Raw genomic sequence first — 23,500 nt, forward strand, 5'->3', positions numbered from 1 at the left:
CCTGCATACAAAAATKCCTCACTTGGTTGGCTTATTTTGGAAAGGAATGTGTAGCATTGGGGAAAGTAGTGGTATGTGTTAATTGTAGGGGTGCCCATGGTGCTGGGGATCAGAAATGTCCCATGCGAGAGAGGCACGTTGAGGTTTCCAGGGTTAGAGTAGTGCAGAAGCTGTCGTATGCTGAGGCAGTGAAGAAAGTAGAGGAAGATGGGTCAAGGCCAACAAGTGATATATGTTTCAGTAAGATTTGATTTTTAGCATTTATAGCAATGGTTATCAACTGACCTGCAGGGATGGAACGTACGTTGCAGAAAATTGGGGTTGTGGTGGCAGCTGCAGAGAGGTATTTGGGTGTGCGAGACTTGACATCAGATGAGTTACAGGGTGTGTTAAGTGGTGGTGTCCCATCCTTTCAGGTTGTTGGCCTGAGGTAGGACAAACTACATTTAAATAGTGGAGTAGGGTGTTGTTATTTTTTATAAGATGTTATTTAAAAACAATTGTGAGTGTTGTGTTAGATGGTAGGGTATTTTCAAGCATAGTATAAGGGAGTTGTACTCCAGTCTAGTAGGTGGCGGTAATGCAACATTTATTGGATGCCAACCGACGTTAAACCTCATCGAAGAAGAATACGGTTTATTTTGGGTGGCGTAAAAACTCTCGCTTCCTCTCTGACCGTGCTCGTGTAAACAGGAAGTACATAGCTAACTGAGAACATAAGCACGACTCTGATAGGATGAGTGCATAAAACGATAGCCAATTGGAATGAATGACACTGTGTGTTGTTTTTACGGCAACAGCAGGGATTGACTAGYGATGTAAATGGGTGGGATTGGGCAGCCAGGAGGAATAGCAACATTTTATTTTATTTTTCAACTGTATCATATGGCTAGCTATGTTGGACGAGAAAGAGAGACATAGCGAGTCAAGAAAGTTATAAAGTAAGTTTCCAGCGCCAACATTTCATGGGCTTTATCTWAATGTGATTAGACTTTGTGTGGCTTCGATTGATTGTGACTGTTCCCTACGTTAACCAGCTTTTCTGCTTTACTAGTAACATTAGCCAGGTAACGTAAACTAGTACATGAACAGTCTATGCATGTCTTCTTGTACACACCAGCGTGCACGTAATAATCGTAATGAATATTGTAGCTAACTAGCTAAGTCAAACGCAAGTCAGCTAACTAGCTAGCGTCTCGCTTGAAGTTGCATGGATAGTGACTGGGACGTCAAACGTTCAGCCTGCTGCCAGAAGTTCTAAMTTACCTCGAACGTTACTAGARGCTCTAGCCTCTRCTGCCTCTGATCTGGCAGACTCACTAAWCACAAATGCTTCGTTTTTAAATGTTTGAGTGGGACTGTGCCCCTGGTTATCCGTACATTTTAAAAACAASAATGTTTGCGTCTGGTTTACTTAATATCAGGATTTWAAAAAATACGTTTGATACTTAAGTATATTTAAAACAAAATACTTTTTGACTTTTACTGAAGTAATTTAGTATTTTACTGGATGACTTTTACTCGAGTCATTTTCTATTAAGGTATCTTTACTTTTACACAACAATTGGGTATTACTTTTTCCACCGGTCACGAACAATACCACCCTCAAGGGCTAGGAGATGACAGGGATGTTTTCTTTAAGTACGTGAACTGGACCATTTTCCTGTCCTGCTAAGCATTCAAAATGTAACGAGTACTTTTGGGTGTCAGGGAAAATGTATGGTGTCTAGAGTACATTATTTAGAGTACAGGAATGTAGTAAAGTAAAAGTTGTCAAAGATAAAAAAAGTAAAGTACAGATACCCCTCAAACACTTAAGGTATTTTTTACTTAAGTACTTTACACCTCTGCTCATGCCAGTACCTCGTAAATCCTTTCCCCAAAAATCCTTTAGTCTCAGGAACTGCTCCGCCACATCCACAATAACATCCATCCTTCTGGACCTCTTCTCCACCTTAGCTGTGCCATTGACCACCATTGCCATAAAAAAACACAAATTCCACCTTCACATGCAACATCTCTGGGACCTGCTGGTGAGAGCCCGCCCGTAGAGAATGCCTACCGACCAACCCTCGTCAGGCACTCCAAAGATGTCGCTTCATGGTTCCCACCACAATTGCAACACTTCACTTTCTCACTTCTASAATACATTATAATTCACATATCCCAAATTCACCTGGGTAGGGAGGGGCTCCGCTTTAAAAAAACAAAAGAACAGACCCGACATTTCACTTTCGCTCCATTAACCACTCGATTCAACCGACGTGCATCAATCACTCCGAGAACATGTTTAATCTGTGCAACATCGATTTCCCACGAGATGCCAGATATTACCACCTTGAAGTGCGCCCTGTTCCGAAGAGACACGGCAAACTTCTCGAATCAGGTGAGATGCAGCACACACTGATCCTCAGAAGTACATAAAACAAGCCTGCCTTGTGATTATCAAAGCCTTTACTTTACCCAGCACTCTCTCCACCAGTTTGGATATCTCAAATKTATTCTTSAAGATTGGTAATCCAATCAACTGCTCATCATCAACAAACAAAAATAATATCTCACGATCTACAGCAATCTTTTAAGTGGACCACAATAAATATTTAGTACTTAGGATGCTTAAGTGGCAACAAACAATAAATATATAAGGATATCTTTATTCCATTACTCAAAAATATGAAAGYGGATCTAATTAAATAGAATAATCTTCCCATAAACCTCGTTAGAATGGCATGGATCCCAAAGTTTTTGTATTTAATTTTGGTGATACAGAAATTTCCCCACAAGTCATTCTTTATAAAAAAGTATACATGGTCATAAGACTTTATATGGGCAAATAAAATTAATACGATAAATAAGACGGCTCCCGAGTGGCGCAGTGGTCTAAGTCACTGCATTTCAGTGCAAGAGGYRTCACTACAGTCCCTGGTTCGATTCCAGGCTGTATCACATCCAACCATGATTGGGAGTCCCATAGTGCGGTGCACAATTGGCCCAGCGTCGCCCAGGTTTGGCCGGGGTAGGCCATCATTGTTAATAAGAATGTGTTCTTAACTGACTTGCCTTGTTAATTGAATACAAAAAAGTTTTGCATCTTCCTAAGTCTGAGGGTGGTTTTAACCTTCCAGACTTGGAATTGTATCAACTCGCTACCAAAGGCTTTTACTTGCGACGTGTAGTTAAATGCACTAAAAAGGAACAATTCGTACATATTGAAGATGCTCATTTGCAGAATCTTTTTACKTGTCTATTTTCAAAGGATAAAGCTAAGAACATTAACAACTTCATAGTTAAGGAACACTAAAACAACATGAAAGAAAATGAAACGTATTCTACAAGAACCAGTATCTCCCTAAAAACACAACCTTATGGAACAGTCATTGGATAGCTTGTCAGAATACACATATAAAGGGCCTCCCGGGTGGCGCATCTCATATGCAGCAGTGGCTAGCTGTGCCACCAGAGACTMTAGGTTCGAGCCCAGGCTCTGTTGCAGCCGGCCGCGACCGTCCGGGTTAGGGAGGGTTTGGCCGGTAGGGATATCCTTGTCTAATTGCGCACTAGCGACTCCTGTGGCGGGCCGTGCGCGGTGCACGCTGACCAGGTCGCTAGGTGTACGGTGTTTCCTCCGACACATYGGTGCGGCTGGCTTCCGTTGGATGCGCGCTGTGTTAAGAAGCAGTGCGGCTTGGTTGGGTTGTGTTTCGGAGGACGCATGGCTCTTGACCTTCGTCTCTCCCGAGCTCGTACGGGAGTTGTAGCGATGAGACAAGACAGTAACTACTAACAATTGCATACCACGAAATTGGGGTTATTTATTTATTTAAAAAAAAAAATAATAATACACATATAAATTGGTCCACATGGAAAACTAAAGCAGTAGAAATGTCTTGGTAACAGGAAATATGGCTATTTCCATGACACAGTTAAAAAAAAAATTTGACTGACCACATGCAAATACAGTCAACTTAAGTTACATATCACAATTTTCATTTGAAATATTTTGGCGATCAGAGCAACGTTGAGGGAATCTTATTTGAGTCAGAAAAGTATGTTCGTATGACAAGGAAGATGTACAAAACCTTGCAGAGAGCGCTTCCAACTGAAATCACTTAGAAAAAAATAGAAACTATTGGAACCATGACTTAAAAATAACTGATGTTGGCACATGATGGAGGGAAAGTTGGAGCTTAACTAACAAAATTACAGTTAACAAAAATGTACGCTTAATCCAGTATAAACTAATGTATAGAATTTATAATGAGACAAAGTTCACAGATTCTACAGCACAATGGCAGAGTCATGTCTTAAGTGTAAAACTAATAAGGACTCAATAATCCATGCTTTCTTGGAATGTCAAAGTCCAAAAGTTATGGACGGGAGCTAGAAAGTTGACTGTCAGAGGTATTACAATGTAAAGCTACTTTGAATCTGTTTGTCTGCATATTTCAAAACATAGTATATGGGGGTTTAGTGATATACCCAATGGGTTCGAAGATTCTCTTCTCATTCTTAACACAATGGAAAAATGAACTTAACACAAATGAAATATTGAAATAGCATGGGCGACCGAGGAAAAACTAATTGGAACAATTGGAACAATTTAAGGCCAAGTGGCAAACAATAATGCAATCACAAAGGATGGAGGTGTGAGCATGCGGGTCTGGGCAAATGAGATGTACAGTGCCTYCAGAAAGTATTCATACCCCTTGGCTTATTCCACATTTTGTTGTTACAGCCTGAATTCAAAATGGATTAAATATATATTTTGTTCTCAACCATCTATACACAATACYCCATAATKATAAGGTGAAAATATGTTTTTAGAATTTTTTGCTAATTTATTAAAAATAAAACAATTKAATTTAAGTAAGTATTCACACYCCTGAGTCAGTACTTTGTAGAACACCTTTGGCAGTGATTTACAGAGTCTTTCTGGGTAAGTCTCTAAGAGATTTGCMCACCTGGATTGTGCAACATTTGTCCATTTGTTCTTTTCAACATTCTTAATTTGGTTGTTGATCATTGCTAGACAACCGTTGTCAGGTCATAGATTTTCAAGTAGATTTAAGTCAACTGTAACTCGGCCACTCAGGAACATTCACTGTCTTGTTGATAAGCAACTCCAGTGAAGATTTGGCCTTCCGTTTTAGGTTATTGTCCTGCTGAAAGATGAATTTCATCTCCCAGTTTATTGTGGAAACAGACTGAACCAGGTTTTCCTCTAGGATTTTACCTGTGCTTAGCTACATTCCATTTATTTTTTATCCTAAAAAAAACTCTCCATTCCTTAACGATTACAAGCATACCCATAACATGATGCAGCCACCATCAAGCTTGAAAATATGGAGTTGTGGTACTCAGTAATGTGTTGTATTGGATTTGCCCCAAAATAACACTTTGTATTCRGGACAAAAAGTGAACTGCTTTGMCACATTTTTTGCAGTATTACTTTATTACTTTTGCAAGCAGGATGCAATGTTTTTGGAATATATTTATTATGTACAGGCTTTCTTCTTTTCACTCTGTCAATTTGGTTAGTATTGTGGAGTAACTACGATGTTGATCCATCCTCAGTTTTGTSCTTTCACAGCCACTAAACTTTGTAACTGTTTTAAAGTCACCATTGGCCTCGTGTTGAGATCCCTGAGCAAGTTTCCTTCCTCTCTGGCAACTAAGTTAGGAAGGACACCTGTATCTTTGTAGTGACTGGGTGTATTGATACACCATCCAAMGTGTAATGAATAACTTCACCATGCTCAAAGGGATATTCAGTGTCAATTTTATTTGTTTTTCTTCCCATCTACAAATAGGTGCTCTTCTTTGCCATGCACTGTAAAACCTCCATGGTCTTTGTGGTTGAATCTGTGTTTGAAATTCAATGCTCGACTGCCAGACCTTACAGATGTGTGTGGGGTACAGCGATGAGGTAGTCATATTGCACACAGAATGAGTCCATGCAACTTACTATGTGACTTGTTAAGCACATTTTTTATCAACTTATTTAGGCTTGCCATAACAAAGAGGTTGAATCCTTGAATAACAAAGAGGTTGAATACTCGAGACATTTCAGCTTTGAATTTTTTATTAATTTGTACTAAGAAAAATATTCCACTTTGTCATTATGGRCTATTGTATGTAGCCCAGTGACAAAAAAATCTGAATTGAATCCATTTTAAATTGCTGTAACACAACAAAATGTGGAGAAAGTCAAGGTGTGTGTGAATACTTTCTGAAGGCACTGTAGTCGTTTGTGTGAGTCTGTAAGTTGTTTGTACAGTACCAGTCAAAAGTTTGGACACACCTACTCATTCCAGGGTTTTTCTTTATTTTTCCTATTATATATATTGTAATAACAGTGAAGACATCAAAGCGATGAAATAACACCATGTTGTAGCCAAAAAAGTGTTAAACAAATCAAAATATTTTATATTTGAGATTCTTCAAAGTAGCCACCCTTTGCCTTGATGACAGCTCTGCACACTCTTGGCATTGTCTCAACCATCTTACCTTAATGCATTTGAGCCCATCTGTTGTGTTGTGAYGACAAGGTAGGGGTGGTATACAGAAGATATCCCTATTTGGTTAAATACCAAGTCCGTATTATGGCAAGAACAGCTCAAATAAGCAAAGAGAAACGATAGTCCGTCATTAATTTAAGACATGAAGGTCAGTCAATCCAGAACATTTCAAGAACTTTGAAAGTTTCTTCAGTTGCAAAAATCAAGAACTGTCTCTCATGAGGACTGCCACAGGGAAGGACGGCCCAGCGTTACCTTTGCTGCAGAGGATAAGTTCATTAGAGTTAACTGCACCTCAGATTGGAGCCCAAATAAATATTTCAGACTTCAAGTAACGGACACATCTCAACATCAACTGTTCAGAGGAGACTGCCTGAATCAGGCCTTCATGGTTGAATTTCTGCAAAGAACCATTACTAAAGGACACCAATAAGAAGAAAATACTTGTTTGGGCCAAGAAACACGAGCAATGGACATTAGACAGGTGGAAATCTGTCATTTGGTCTGAGTCCAAATGTGAGATTTTTGGTTGCAACCGCCGTGTCTTTGTGACACAGAATAGGGGAACGGATGATCTCTGCATGTGTGGTTCCCACTGTGAAGCATGAAGGAGAAGATGTGATGGTGCTTTGCTGGTGACACTGTCTGTGATTTATTTAGAATTCAAGGCACACTTAACCAGCATGGCTACCACAGCATTCTGCAGCGACACACCATCTCATCTGGTTTGGGCTTAGTCCCACTATTATTTGTTTTTCAACAGGACAATGACCCAGCACAYSTCCAGSCTGTGTAAGGGCTATTTGTTCAAGGAGAGTGATGGAGTGCTGCGTCAGATGACCTGGCCTCCACAATCACCCAACMTCAACTCAATTGAGATTGTTTGGAATGAGTTGGACCGCAGAGTGAAGGAAAAGCAGCCAACGAGTGCTCAGCATATGTGGGAACTACTTCCAGACTTTTGAAAAAAGCATTCCAGGTAACACTTCTTTTTTTKKKKKKGGTTACTACMRTCGTGGCTAAAAGTTTTGAGAATGACACAAATATACATTTTCACAAAGTCTGCTGCTTCAGTGTCTTGAGATATTTTTGTCAGATGTTACTATGTACTACTGAAGTATAATTACAAGCATTTCATAAGTGTCAAAGGCTTTTATTGACAATTACATGAAGTTGATGCAAAGAGTCAATATTTGCAGTGTTGACCCTTCTTTTTCAAGACCTCTGCAATCTGYCCTGACATGCTGTCAATTAACTTCTGGGCCACATCCTGACCGATGGCAGCCCATTCTTACATAATCAATGCTTGGAGTTTGTCAGAATTTGTGGTTTTTGTTTGTCCACCCGGCTCTTGAGGATTGATCACAAGTTCTCAATGGGATTAAGGTCTGGGAGTTTCCTGGCCATGACCCAAAATATTGATGTATTGTTCCCGAGCCACTTAGTTATCACTTTTGCCTTATGGCAAGGTGTTCCATCATGCTGGAAAAGGCATTGTTCGTCACCACTGTTCCTGGATGGTTGGGAGAGATTGCTCTCGAGGAGTTGTTGGTACCATTCTTTATTCATGGCTGTGTTCTTAGGCAAAATTGTGAGTGAGCCCACTCCCTTGGCTGGGCAACCCCCACACTTGAATGGTCTCAGGATGCTTTACTGTTGGCATGACACAGGACTGATGGTAGCGCTCACCTTGTCTTCTCCGGACAAGCTTTTTCCGGATGCCCCAAACAATCGAAAAGGGGATTCATCAGAGAAAATGACTTTACCCCAGTCCTCAGCAGTCCAATCCCTGTACCTTTTGCAGAATATCAGTTCTGTCCCTGATGTTTTTCCTGGAGAGAAGTGGCTTCTTTGCTGCCCTTCTTGACACCAGGCCATCCTCCAAAAGTCTTCGCCTCACTGTGCGTGCAGATGCACTCACAGCTGCCTGCTGCCATTCCTGAGCAAGCTCTGTACAGGTGGTGCCCCGATCCCGCAGCTGAATCAACTTTAGGAGACGGTCCTGGCGCTTGCTGGACCTTATTGGGCGCCCTCAAGCCTTCACAACAATTGAACCGCTCTCCTTGAAGTTCTTGATGATCCGATAAATGGTTGACTTTGTGAAAATGTATATTTGTGTCATTCTCAGAACTTTTGGCCACGACTGTACATGTTGTCTTCAATATTATTCTACAATGTAGAAAATAGTACAAATAAAGATGAACCCTGGAATGAGGATGTAGATTTAAATATTATTTAAAAAATAAGAATTATCTGATACAAGGCAGAATTCATTGTTCCTTCAATGATGGCAAGTCGTCCAGGTCCTGAGGCAGCAAAGCATCTCCAAAGCATCACACTACCACCGTTGGTATAAAGTACTTTCTGTGGAATGCAGTGTTTGTTCCCTTTATCTAATATTAGGTTTTGGTTGAAGATCTGATAACATTCAGTGTCCAAAATATGTAAAAAATATAGGCTCAGAAAGGGGTAAATACTTGTTTGCGGCACTGTATCACATTGTACACCAGATAATCTATAGCTAGAATGTGCGAGCTACTTTAGCAACTTTCTCATCCCTGCTTTTCTCACCCCGTGTGTGTGTGTGTGTGTGTGTGTGTGTGTGTGTGTGTGTGTGTGTGTGTGTAGGAATGGGCGGCGAAGAGGATACTGATGACCAGTGCAGTTGGACCAGTGCATTGAGTCACAATCTCAACGATGACATGTCAGGACTGAAAACGGTATCTTAAGTCCAGCAAATGCCATGTTCTATTACACCATTTATTTTCAAACATTCCTATCACAATATTGATTCCTGTGTGTGTGTGGGGTTACTGGATCTATGAATCTTTGCATTTGTCTGCACTCTACATCAATTATTTCCTTTATGACTTTGTTTGCCTGTTTCTCCACAGTACTTAGCAGGAAAGGTGCCTAGCAGGGAGGATATCAGGGCACGTGTCCAGCAGTTTGTGGAGGAGAGGATGCAGACTACCATGGTACAGAGATCCACTAAGCCTTATGAACGTGAATGTGTACTTAGCTAGGGTGTATTTATTGTTGCACACCGTAGCAAAACGTTTTCACCGCAGCAAAACTTTTCGCAACAGCATACATTTTTTGTTAGACAAATTCAGTTTGGTCCCTCCCCGTTTCGCTCCGTTAGCTTCTGTTTACCTCCGTTCGGTTCTGATGCTTCCTAGTGAGTACACCCGGGTGTATTCACTAAGACGCTAACGGAACGAAATGGGGAGGGACATACCTGAAATTGTCCAATAGAAACTTGTTTACATTGCAAAAACGGTTTTCGTTTGTGAAACGTTTTGGTACTGTTTGCTACGGTGTGCATGCACTAGTGAATACACCCCAGATAAACTTCTATTTCCATGCGTGCAAAACATTTTAATAAAGCAAAAAACCTAACATAATAACCATAGTAAAGTCTCTGGCCTTCTGAAAGTAAATCCTACATCAACAATGTCTAGTAAAGCCTCCTTAGACATCAAGAATAAACAAAAAGAGGAAGGARGTCTTTGATGTAGCCCCCCCACATCCCCCTTTGGTCTCTCCATGACTTCTTGATCAGACTTCAGTGATCATGTTTGTTGTTGTTGGAATGTTCTGTGGTTCCCAGTGTCTGTGTCTGACACCAAACTAGCCATAGAATAGAACACTGTAATTGAATGGATCTTTATGGTATAACTTTGTTTTGTTGTCCAGTTGACTGGCGTGCTGATCGGGGCTGTGGTGGCAGTTTCTCTAATTGGCATCGTGGTGCTCTTCCTCTATAGAAGATACAAGCTGGCCAGTGAGTCATCCATCCTCTTCCTCCCCACTTCATGGGACAAACATGAGGGGCAAGGAAACAGTTGATATTAAACTTTGACATTAAAGTAACTGAACACATTTTGTGGCAAATGACAAAGTGTAACCACATCGGCATAATAATAGGAATTAATAACGGGACTTATGAATTGGACCTKAACAGAGAGGTCCTATGTTTTACGGGACATCATTCATTGTTCATTCGTTGTATGCTCAGTAGCCACTGTTGCATAAGTGCTGTTATCTTTGTTGATAGCATTTTGTTGTGTCTATTCGAAGGTGGACAGCAGGCTGTTCCCCGCTATCGCTTCAGGAAGAGAGACAAGGTGCTCTTCTACGGCAGGAAGATTATGAGGAAGGTTAGTCATTATTGCTCTGTGTTCCAAATGGCACCCTAATCCCTTTATAGTGCCACTACTTTTGACCAGGGACCATAGGGATCTCTGAGCGTAACGGCTAAGATGTTTGGTTTACAGTCTCTGGACCCGGGTTCGAATTCCAGCCAGGGCTATCACCCGAATTCGCGACAATRCTACTTTTACCTGGGGAAATGGAATGATTCTTCACCAAGTCACTCAGCTCTATGCCATGCATTACGTATCAGGGCCCATATTCATAAAGCGCCTCAAGAGTAGGAGTGCTGATCTAGGGTCAGTTTTGCCTTTTAGATTATAATTAATACAATTGCAATTGGACAGCTGGGACCTGATGCTAAATAAGCAATTACTACTTTTCTGAAACACTTTATGAATACAGGCCCAGGAGTTTCAACACTCGTATAATGCTGGAGGGCCCTCAGCCAATYCTCATTGCTATCCAATTAAATTTCAGGATATTACATATCAATTTTAATGTACTCATTGCAATTATCAAGTTTCAAATCATTTAGCATACTCATTTAGCACTCGTATGGKGTTCTTTGAATTCATACTGTGATACAGTTGCGGCAATATACAGTGCATTCGGAAASTATTCAGACCCCTTGACTTTTTCCAAATGTTGTTACTTACAGCCTTATTCTATAATTGMTATAAAAATGTATCATCAAACAACAYAATATCCCATAATGACTAAGCGAAAACAGGACATTTTGTTAAATTTATGAAAAATAACTAACAGAAGTACCTTATTTACAGTATTCAGACCCTTTGCTATGAGACTCTAAATTACATTGAGCTTGGATGCATCGTGTTAACATGGATCATCCTTGATGTTTCTACAACTTGATTGGAGTCCACCTGTGGAAAATTTAAATTGATTGGACATGATTTGGAAAGGCACACACATCTCTATATAAGGTCCCACAGCTCATGTCAGAGCAAAAACCAAGTCATGAGGTTGAAGGAATTGTCCGTAGAGCTCCGAGACGATAGGATTGTGTCGAGGCACAGATCTGGGGAAGGGTACCAAAACATGTTTGCAGCATTGAAGATTGCCAAGAACACAGTGACCTCCATCATTCTTAAATGGAAGAAGTTTTGAACCACCAAGACCCTTCCTAGAGCTGGCCACCCAGCCACACTGAGCAATCCAAACTGAACAATCAGGGGAGAACGGCCTTGGTCAGGGAGGTCACTCTGACAGAGCTCCAGAGTTCCTTTGTGGAGATGKGAGAACCTTCCAGAAGGCCAACCAKCTCTGCAGCACTCCACCAATCAGGCCTTTATGGTAGAATGGCCAGACGGAAGCCATTCCTCAGTAAAAGGCACATGACAGCCCGCTTGGAGTTTGCCAAAAGGCACCTAAAGACTCTCAGACCAYGAGAAACAAGATTCCCCGGTCTGATGAACCAAGATGTAACTMTTGGGCCTAAATGCCAAACATTGTCAAGCATGGTGGTGGCAGCATCATGCTGTSGGGATATYTTTTAGCGGCAGGGACTGGGAGACTAGTCAGTATTGAGGGGGAAATTAACAGAGCAAAGTACAGAGATTCTTGATGAAAACCTGCTCCAGAGCTCTCAGGACCTCAGACTGGGGGCGAAGGTTCACCTTCCAACAGGACAACGACCCTAAGCACACAGCCAAGACAATGCAGGAGTGGCTTCAGGAGAAGTCTCTGAATGTCCTTGTGGCCCAGCCAGAGCCCGGACTTGAACCTGATCGAACATCTCTGGAGAGACCTGAAAATAGCTGTGCAGCCATCCAACCTGACAGAGCTTGAGAGGATCTGCAGAKAAAAATGGGAGAAACTCTCCAAATACAGGTGTGCTAAGCTTGTAGCATCATACCCAAGAAGACTGGAGGCTGTAATTGCTGCCAAARGTGCTTCMACAAAGTACTGAGTAAAGGGTCTGAATACTTAYGTAAATGTGATAATTTACTAACATTTCTAAAAACCASTTTTTTTTCTTTGTCATTATGGGGTATTKTGTGTATATTGAGGGTAAAAAAACATTTAATACATTTTTAAATAAGGCTGTAACGTAACAGAATGTGGAAAAAGTCAAGGGGTCTGAATACTTTCCGAATGCACTGTATATATATATACAGTGGGGAGAASAATTATTTGATACACTGCCGATTTTGCAGGTTTTCCTACTTACAAAGCATGTAGAGGTCTGTAATTTTTATCATAGGTACACTTCAACTGTGAGAGACGGAATCTAAAACAAAAATCCAGRAAATCACATTGTATGATTTTTAAGTAATTAATTTGCATTTTATTGCATGACATAAGTATTTGATCAYCTACCAACCAGTAAGAATTCCGGCTCTCACAGACCTGTTAGTTTTTMTTTAAGAAGCCCTCCTGTTCTCCACTCATTACCTGTATTAACTKCACCTGTTTGAACTCGTTACCTGTATAAGACACCTGTCCACACACTCACTGTAAATGTCCTGGGGACTTTAAGTAGCAACCACCTAGCAGACCAGGTATGTTAACTGCTGGTGGTGAAGGAGACCAGACTACAGAGGTAAAGAGGGWKTTTACCCAAAAGGGCTTTGTAGATGAACACATACAAATGTATCTTTCTGCGCATATAAAGTGARRTCCAACCTACCATTTGGTACAAKGTGCAATGGTGGGTGAGTGACTTGGCATTTGTTTATCATGCATCCTTGCTCTTTATTACAGAGTCCAGTCTCTTAACCATAATTGCTCCAGGACAAATAAGCACCACAAAGTGCAAGGGGTGCCAATATATTTGGCTGCAACTGTGTCTTCTGATGATAAGAAATGTCAGTTACATGTTTCCCCACTAGAGGGCAGAGCGAAATAGCATTTTGTGCTTTTGGGAACTCATTCCTTCATCCCCTTCCTTCCTTCCTTCCTTCCTTTGTTTTCTCTCTCTCTGTCACTCACAGGTCCAGACCCTTTCCTCCCCACCATCTTCTACCTCGGTGTCCAAGCTGCGCCCTCGGAAGAGACCCAAAGTCCTGAGTATAGCTCGCAGGTACCATCTCTACTCAAAACTACCGATAAGGAAGGGTGCACTAGTCTCTGCTATTTAATGTGTTTGTGTTCTAGGATCCTGCGTATCCGTAAGGAGCCCCCTACTCTGCAGCCCAAGGAACCCCCTCCCTCCCTGCTGGAGGCGGACCTGACTGAGTTTGATGTTCAGAACTCCAACCTTCCCTCAGAGGTCCTCTACATGCTCAAAAACGTCAGGTAATCACAACCTTGTTGCACACACACACACACACACATACACACACACGCGCGCGCGCACGAGAACACCAGTAGCATTGTGTGTGTGTGTTCTGTGTCACTCTTTGCGGTCTCCCTCTGCTCTCAGGGTGCTGGGCCACTTTGAAAAGCCTCTGTTCCTGGAGCTGTGTCGTCACATGGTCTTTGTGGAGCTGCAGGAGGGGGAGGGGCTGTTCCGGCCGGGCGACGACGACGACAGCATCTACGTTGTCCAGGATGGACGTCTGGAACTCTGCATCCACGAGAACGTAAGACTGGGCTAGAAAAGCTGCTGGGAATACCCAATGAAACCTACTGTAGACGAGCTCAGAGCTAGCTAAGTCAGAGCTAGCTAAGTCAGAGCTAGCTAAGTCAATATCAGACTTATTTTTGTAAGTTATTCTGTGCACCATGGGGGAACTTATCTTTCTGGACAAAAATTTGACCAACTGGGGACATTTTGTTAGTCCCCACAAGGTCAAATGGTATTTATAGAGGGTTTAGGGTTAGGGTTATAATTGGGGTTAGGGTTAGGAGCTAGGGTTAAAGTTTAAGTTTTTGGGTTAGGTGCAGTGAAAATAGGATTTTTAATGAGACTGAATTGTGTGTCCCCACAAGGTTAGTTATCTGTGTGTGTGTGTGGTGTACAGGATGGCACAGAGCCGGTTGTGAAGGACGTGCTCCCGGGGGACAGTGTCCACAGCCTGCTCAGTATTCTAGACATCATCACCGTGAGTTTTCTGCGAGTCTTATAGGGCACCCTATTCCCTTTATAGTCCACTACTTTTGACCATAAGGCTGTGGTCAAAAGTGGTGCACCATACAAGGAATTAGCTGTCATTTGGGACGCATCTTATATCTTCCCTCCATCTGACGCTTGTGTCACACCCCGCCTCTGTCCTCCACCTCTGGCTTATCCTCGACCCACTTCTCCATCCATCCATCTCTCCCTCTTCCCCGTCTGTCATCCATCCATCTCTCCCCTCCCCGTCCTGTCATCCAATCCATCTCCCTCCTTCCCCGTCCTGTCATCCACCATCTCTCCCTCCTCCCCGTCCGTCATCCATCCATCTCTCCCTCCTCCCCGTCCTGTCATCCATCCATCTCTTCCCTCCTCCCGTCCTGTCATCCATCCATCTCTCCCTCCTCCCCGTCCTGTCATCCATCCATCCTCCTCCTCCCCGTCCTGTCATCCATCCATCTCTCCTCCTCCCGTCCTGTCATCCATCCATCTCTCCCTCCTCCCCGTCCTGTCATCCATCCATCTCTCCCTCCTCCCCGTCCTGTCATCCATCCTCTCCCCTCCTCCCCGTCCTGTCATCCATCCATCTCTCCCTCCTCCCGTCCTGTCATCCATCCATCTCTCCCTCCTCCCCGTCCTGTCATCCATCCATCTCCCTCCCTCCCCGTCCTGTCATCCATCCATCCCTCCCTCCCTCCCCGTCCTGTCATCCATCCATCCCTCCCCCCTCCTCCCCGTCCTGTCATCCATCCATCCCTCCTCCCTCCTCCCCGTCCTGTCATCCATCCATCCCTCCCTCCCTCCTCCCCGTCCTGTCATCCATCCATCTCTCTGCCTTTTGTCTTTTAACTACTGTACCTCTATTCATCTGTTCATGTTTCCCCCTCTCTTTTCAGACATCACTCCTCCCTCTCTCCTCCTCCTTTCTGTTTTTCTGATTTCAGTGTTCCATTCACCTTCTCCCCTGTCTCTTTTGTCCTCTCTGTCTCCCCCTCCCTGTGTGATTGGTTGGTKCCTGTGTTCCTCAGGGTTACCCCGCCCCCTATAAGACTGTGTCAGCGCGGGCTGCGTCTCGCTCCACAATCCTGCGTCTGCCCGCCTCAGCCTTCCAGTCTGTGTTTGAGAAGTACCCCGAGACTCTGGTGCGCGTCATTCAGGTACGGCCCCAACCTCAGCCCACTCCCGAACACACTTCAAAYAAACAACTCTTTGGATGAGACCCCCCTAATGGCAAGGGCCTGCATCCCAAACTCCACCTTATTCCTTATTGGCCCGTTTGGGACACACCCAAGGGTGAATACTCTGCCTAACCTGAGTTGAAAGTACACCCTGATTGTTCTGGAGAGGTCTTTATTTTGGCTGTATCACAGGCATTGTTGTGTCGTGGTGTTTGATCCACCTTGGTGTTTGTTTGTGTTCCAGATAATCATGGTGCGACTCCAGAGAGTGACTTTCCTGGCGTTACATAACTACCTGGGCCTAACCACAGAGCTCTTCAACCCGGTAATACACGCACATTACGCCCAGCATCATAACGCTATCCTCCGTGCAGAATCATAAAGCTCAGTGAAAAGGAATAACATGGATCCCAAGCCTCTATAAATAACATAAAGGGCAGTAACACTGATGGAAGAGAAACGGCAAGAGGGTTTAAAAGTTATGTCACTCAGACCCTCCCTGACCCAATCTTCTCCAACAGCCACATTATTCTACAGTGGAATTCTGTCATCTAGATTGGATTTTCTCTGGTATTCAKTCTATTGTTCACCCACCTCATATTGCATTCTCTTTATAGCCAATCAAACATGCATCCAAGGACACATTTGTTGTGTTATTAGTGAAATGTGTGATGAGGTTGATATGGTGTGAATAGTTAATGTAATATTTTGCCTCTTTGATTGACAGGAGCGTCAGGCGGTCCCCTTGGTGGCGGTTGCTGGGGTGATGGAAGGGAGTCCGGGCAGGATCCCACGCAGACCCCACTTTCAGGAGGACCCGGTCTTCGCCCCCATCCCCACACCTGCACTCGCAGACACCTCCTCGGACACAGACGCCGGGAAAGATAGCCCCTCCAACGCCTTTAGGAAGACTCGCTCTATCTCTATGCCCACTGACGGCACAGGTAGGCTTGTCCCCTGCCCAGTGCTGCAACTACATTCACTTGTGACTTCACACGTACACTATGCCCATCAATACCTCTCTCTGCTCAGCAGGGGTGACAGGGATCGACCTGAACATGGCGTACGAGCGAGCCAGAGTCACCATAGACGAGCGCCCCTCCAGCCCTGTCATTTACAAGGTGAGCCTCCTTTCTCCCTCTGCCTATGGGCCCTGGTCAAAAGTAGTGCACTAAATATGGAATAGGGTGCCATATGGGACTCAGTCATTGACAGACCTCTGCTTCACTCATGTCTGAACCCCCTCCCTCTCTCCCCTCACCTTCCTCCAGTCCATCCTGAAGAAGAGTGTGACCATGCAGCATACGCCCTCTGCCGTGTTCCACTACACGGACAGCGGGGGGCGCTCTGACACCGTCCACCCCAGCAAGGTCAGCTCCATCTTTCAGGCTGCCAAGAAAGACCTGCTGGGCATCATCCAGCTGCAGGTGAGAYGTTTCGGACAGGGAGTACCATATAGATCTATAGTATATTGTTAAATACACGGAAATATAATTACTAGACTTTCCAATTTAAGTCATTCCAGTGTGACGGGTGGATCGGCGGCCACATGTATTCTATTTCTCCATAGAGATAGAATAACTAGAACAGTCGTTACCTTTCAAGTCATTCTTCTGTCCATGTGTGGATCGGCGGCCATATGCGGTTCTACATCTATGGCGAGCACTACTGTGAGACAGTACCGGGTGTGTTCCGGGAACTATGCTTCCTCTTGCGACCTCACGTTCTCTCTGTCAATGTCTGAATCGCTAGCAGTCTCTCACACCTACCTTAATCCTGCTGTACCATAGTCTCTCCCTCTCTGTCAGGACCCTGGTCTGTTGGAGGGCAGGGTGACTCTGCACCAGGTCAAAGCAGKCTCTCACACCTACCTTAATCCTGCTGTACCATAATCTCTCCCTCTCTGTCAGGACCCTGGTCTGTTGGAGGGCAGGGTGACTCTGCACCAGGTCAAAGCAGGCTCTGTGGTGGCCAGACAGGGAGATCAGGTCAGAGCACCATACTGTCTGCTTTACTTCATCAACCATAAGCTGGTTCTCCTCTTTGGTCATACCTATCATCCATACCTGTTCAAATACTACTTGGAAGCATTCCTTTATCTGTGCTTGATTGAACTTCCATAGCTTAATGGACCAATGGAATCATCCGATCACTGGGGAAATTACAACATTTCCTCCCCAATGTCGCACTGATGCAATTCCACAAAATACGCAACGTGTGCAGCAGAAGATTGAAAAAAATGAAATGGGACATTATACAAACAGGTTGTCACATGAAAGGCTTTAGGCTAATGTATTTACCACACAAATTCGCCATATATTCAATGTACACGCATAATTGACACTGGATTGGACAATTGACTGCACACGAAAACCGAATGCCGTTTAGAGTTCTCGTCAGAACTGAAAATTCTATTCCCTTCTATCCCCTTCTGACCCCAAAATTAAAGCTCAGGCCTTGTCCAACATCACAGAAATTAAAGAGCCAACACGCGGAAGCGAAGTAAGTAGAAGAGGAAACAGCCATTGTGCCTAGAAAAAGCGCAGAGACAGAAACTCTTTAGTTAGGATCAACTGAATGATGAAAATATTGGAATTAAGTCGGCTAATGCAATTTTAGTCATTTATCAAATTCTGGCTAATACTGAAACTCCCAAAGTCATATCCACATCATTTACATTACATTTACATTTAAGTCATTTAGCAGACGCTCTTATCCAGAGCGACTTACAAATTGGTGCATTCACCTTATGACATCCAGTGGAACAGCCACTTTACAATAGTGCATCTAAATCTTTTAAGGGGGGGGGGGGGGGGGGGGTCAGAAGGATTGATCAAAAATTCTAAAATTCCTTAAAGAGTGGGGTTTCAGGTGTCTCCGGAAGGTAATTTAAAGCAATAGTCGCGTGTTTGTGGTAATCTAGGTTATCATTTCAGCACTGTTTTAATTGGGATCGCGCTGCTTTGAGACAAGCGCAGGGGACTCGTCTAGATAAATCAATCAATGTCAAATTTTTGTTTAACACTGAATCTCCATTTGGATTTGGTAACAATTAGGCTGGGAAAATGTTAGCTAAGTTAAGGTGAGTGCTAATGATCATCTTTACTCTTGTTTGCTCATATACAGTTGAAGTCGGAAGTTTACATACACTTAGGTTGGAGTCATTAAAACTCGTTTTTCAACCACTCCACAAATTTCTTGTTAACAAACTATAGTTTTGGCAAGTCGGTTAGGACATCTACTTTGTGCATGACACAAGTCATTTTTCCAACAATTGTTTACAGACAGATTATTTCACTTATAATTCACTGTATCACAATTCCAGTGGGTCAGAAGTTTACATACACTGAGTTGACTGTGCTTTAAACAGCTTGGAAAATTCCAGAAAATGATGTCATGTCTTCAGAAACTTCTGATAGGCTGATTGACATCATTTTAGTCAAATGGAGGTGTACCTGTGGATGTATTTCAAGGCCTAACTTCAAACTCAGTGCCTCTTTGCTTGACATCATGGGGAAAATCAAAAGAAATAAGCCAAGACCTAATAAAAAAAATTGTAGACCTCCACAAGTCTGGTTCATGCTTGGGAGCAATTTCCAAGCGCCTGAAGGTACCACGTTCATCTGTACAAACAATAGTACACAAGTATAAACACCATGGGACCACGCATCCGTCATACCGCTCAGGAAGGAGACGTGTTCTGTCTCCTAGAGATGAACGTACTTTGGTGCGAAAAGTGCAAATCAATCCCAGAACATCAGCAAAGGACCTTGTGAAGATGCTGGAGGTAACCGGTACAAAGTATCTATATCCACAGTAAAACGAGTACTATATCGACATGACCTGAAAGTCCGCTCAGCAAGGAAGAAGCCACTGCTCCAAAACCGCCATGAAAAAGCCAGACTAACATTTTGCAACTGCACATGGGGACAAAGATTGTACTTTTTAGAGAAATGCCCTCTGGTCTGATGAAACAAAAATAGAACTGTTTGGCCATTATGACCATCGTTATGTTTGGAGGAAAAAGGGGGAGGCGTGCAARCCGAAGAACAYMATCCCAACCGTGAAGCACAGGAGTGGCAGCATCATGCTGTGGGGGTGCTTTGCTGCAGGAGGGACTGGTTCACTTCACAAAATAGATGGCATTATGTGGATATATTGAAGCAACATCTCAAGACATCAGTCAGGAAGTTAAAGCTTGGTCGCAAATGGGTCTTCCAAATGGACAATGATCCCAAGCACACTTCCAAAGTTGTGGGAAAATGGGTTAAGGACAACCAAGTCAAGGTATTGGGAGTGGCCATCACGAAGCCCTGACCTCAATCCTATAGAAATTTGTGGGCAGAACTGAAAAAGTGTGTGCGAGCAAGGAGGCCTACAAACCTGACTCAGTTACACCAGATCTGTCAGGAGGAATGGGACAAAATGCACCCAACTTATTGTGGGAAGCTTGTGGAAGGCTACCCAAAACGTTTGACCCAAGTTAAACAATTTAAAGGCAATGCTACCAAATACTAATTGAGTGTATGTAAACTTCTGACCCACTGCGAATGTGATGAAAGAAATAAAAGCTCAAATAAATAATTCTCTCTACTATTATTCTGACATTTCATTCTTAAAATAAAGTGGTGATCCTAACTGACCTAAGACGGGGAATTTTTACTAGGATTAAATGTCAGGAATTGTGAAACTGACTTTAAATGTATTTTTCTAACGTGTATGTAAACTTCCGACTTCAACTGTATTAGCTCATTTTGCTAGCATGTTATACAAGTAGATCCTTCTCTTCAGCCTTGTCCTATTCCTGACCAAAAGCCTTTGACTTGTCTGATAATCAATGTGATTTTGTTTCACTGAATCTGTCTGTATATTTGGTTAATTGATCTCTGGCAGGACAAGTGGAAGTGCTAGCTCATTTATTTGTTTTCTCATCTATCACTGATCAGAAACATTGAGCATGCAATAATGTAGTCTAAATCAACTGTATTATTGACGCAAGTAGTAGCATTATATAGAGCCTAGGCTATTTCCCTGTCGTCCCAATTCCACTGAAACCCCAAATCCTCACTCCTGTCTCGCATGACAATTCCACTGAAACCCCAAATCCTCACTCCTGTCTCGCATGACAATTCCACTGAAACCCCAAATCCTCACTCCTGTCTCGCATGACAATTCCAAACTTTATTCTGTAATCCATAGGTTGCATGGTCAAAATACTGCTATGACATTTCCCCTGCTTCTCTGCACTGTCTTGTATCGCTGCCCATATGAGAGCTTAGTTAGAGAATGTGTGATCAACAAACTGTATGAATGTCGATATGGATATATATTTTTTTAAGAGTTGGTCCCTGTTAAGAGCTTGATATTTAAACAATTTCCTCTCTTCGTCTCCCTGTTATTCATGAGCTGATCTGCTATCTGCATAATCATCAACTCGATTTTGCCAAATCKGAGATATTCTGTCATTCGTTAGAGGTTATTTAGCAACTTTGGTTATCTGTTTGTCTGCCGTTAATAAGTTTGTATGATTTGACAACGCATTAGCCTACTCGTGGTACGTTCTGTGCGTCCTGAGCGCGCTCTGTGTCGAGGTAGCCTAGGCCTACTGCTGAAAATGCGCTGAATTAATTGAGGAACACCATCATGCTCCGAATTGATGAACATCCTGTTTCGTAATTCACAACAATGTCATTGGCGATCAAAGTTACACTCATGACCAAATATCAGTTTCACTTGCTGTGAAATGTTGATATAGAGGCGCAGCCAAGTCGGCAATGTGGCCCAGCGACAATCTTATTTTGGGAGAACCCTGGCATAGTGACCATTTCTTAGTTTGAAATTGGCACTTCCAATTTTTCGGGTATATATATGAATTATTCCCAGGATAGGAACTTGGTTGATTTCCTGGAAAGTATTCATCCCAGTGTGTTTTGCAGGAGGTGAGTGTGCAGTTTGTGATCTTGGGCCTGCTGCATGTGTACCAGCGGATGATCGACCGCGAGGAGGACACATGTCTGTTTGTGACCCACCCCGGGGAGCTGGTGGGCCAGCTGGCTGTACTGACCGGCGAGCCCCTCATCTTCACTGTCCGAGCCCACCGAGACTGCAGCTTCCTCTCCATTTCCAAGACCCACTTCTACGAGTGAGGCACAGGGAATACACACTGTCGTGCACATGTATTTCATATGCATACATGCATGCACACTCCGACATTTACGYGTGTGTGTGTCCCTCAGGATCATGCGTGCAGAACCCACAGTGGTGCTGAACGTAGCTCACACGGTCGTTCGGAGGATGTCTTCCTTCGTCAGGCAGATAGACTTTGCTCTGGACTGGATGGCTGTGGAGGCCGGCCGGGCAGTCTACAGGTAGGTAACCCCTCTGTCCACACCGATGTCTAATCACGCTCAATTCAGCTTTACTGCCTTCACTGATCTACAGTATTTCCATCTCATCTAGAGATGGTACATCTACAATGAAACCCCAAGCGTGATTAGTCTTAAACTGCGAGATTTCAAGATTTTAGGTCGTTTTTCTACTTACCCAGAGACAGACACACTCATTGATAGAGATTTATAGAGATARCAGGGCATCTGTCCCATTATTGCGTCTGTTAGTGCACGGGCAGCGCCATTGAGCGCTAACTTCAATAATCTCCAAACGGTACCCGGAGACACAAAAATGGTTTCCATGAATTTGTCTGACTCTCGTTACGTAGAAAAAAAGACTGAAATCACGCAATATCCCTTTTAACCTCAAACATGATAATGAAAGTCAAGACATTACTACAATCCAATTCGGAAGCTTGAATTTGTCTGGCTACAGTTGAAACAATTCTCTCTCTCAGACAGGGGGATAAGTCAGACAGCACCTTCATAGTTCTGAGTGGCCGTCTGCGCTCCGTCATCATGAAGGAGGACGGCAAGAAGGAGCTGACCGGAGAGTACGGCCGCGGTGACCTCATCGGCGTGGTAAGGGGTCAAATGTCATGTGGCACAATGGGTAGAATAAACAATGCCAGGCTTTTAAAGAATTCATAGTTTTATTGATTGTAGATGTAAGCAAACCCATTTAGACACCGACACGGTTTTATGCAGGGTCATGAGTAAGCCCCACCATGACATGGCTATTCACAACATCTCAGAGCTGTGTGTGTGTGTGTTTCTCTGCTGTCCAGAGAGGATTTAGCTCTGTTTGGTAACCCCTCTCCCTTTAATTCACTGCATCACGCTCCCATTGGCTGACGTGGATTTGCATTGCTGTGGCGATGCCTATGCTGCTAAGAATACCAGCCTGAGGCGAATGGTCCGATGCCATGGTTACCGGCTCCAGACGGTAGCCGTAGTTACGGTGTCCGTGAGGACAGAGTCAGGAGAGTGTGGAATGCGAGGATACAGAGTTAGACCATGTGTGTACCAGCAGCACAGTGTTATTACAGAGAGGGAGATCAATCGCTTTGATATRAAAGGTCACTGCCTGGCTGGCTTGTTGACGCTGATGAAAATGGACACGAGAATCACCGGGGCTTAAAAAGTCTKGCTCACCATGCTTTTCTTGATCCGTTCCTCTGATCACAAATTTTATCTTAAATAGTTATTTACATTTTCTGCACCAGTGAGTGCTTTTTA

General features: G+C 43.4%; 1 protein-coding gene across 1 annotated transcript in view; it reads left to right on the forward strand.

Moving 5' to 3' along the window:
• The first annotated feature begins 784 nt into the window (after positions 1 to 784).
• Positions 785 to 23,500, forward strand: part of LOC111963960 (patatin-like phospholipase domain-containing protein 7) — a 47,222-nt gene continuing 24,506 nt past the window's right edge. Inside the window, 18 exon segments of the mRNA XM_070443570.1 lie at positions 785 to 941; positions 9,147 to 9,238; positions 9,413 to 9,496; positions 10,218 to 10,305; positions 10,602 to 10,681; positions 13,631 to 13,719; positions 13,794 to 13,934; positions 14,062 to 14,221; positions 14,603 to 14,683; positions 15,723 to 15,851; positions 16,117 to 16,197; positions 16,600 to 16,816; positions 16,908 to 16,993; positions 17,144 to 17,299; positions 17,783 to 17,860; positions 21,809 to 22,014; positions 22,109 to 22,240; positions 22,720 to 22,843. Coding sequence (XP_070299671.1) covers positions 9,149 to 9,238; positions 9,413 to 9,496; positions 10,218 to 10,305; positions 10,602 to 10,681; positions 13,631 to 13,719; positions 13,794 to 13,934; positions 14,062 to 14,221; positions 14,603 to 14,683; positions 15,723 to 15,851; positions 16,117 to 16,197; positions 16,600 to 16,816; positions 16,908 to 16,993; positions 17,144 to 17,299; positions 17,783 to 17,860; positions 21,809 to 22,014; positions 22,109 to 22,240; positions 22,720 to 22,843 — 2,022 coding nt within the window. The 5' untranslated portion in view covers positions 785 to 941; positions 9,147 to 9,148.

Source organism: Salvelinus sp. IW2-2015, linkage group LG5 (assembly GCF_002910315.2).
Source record: "Salvelinus sp. IW2-2015 linkage group LG5, ASM291031v2, whole genome shotgun sequence".
NCBI lineage: Eukaryota > Metazoa > Chordata > Actinopteri > Salmoniformes > Salmonidae > Salvelinus > Salvelinus sp. IW2-2015.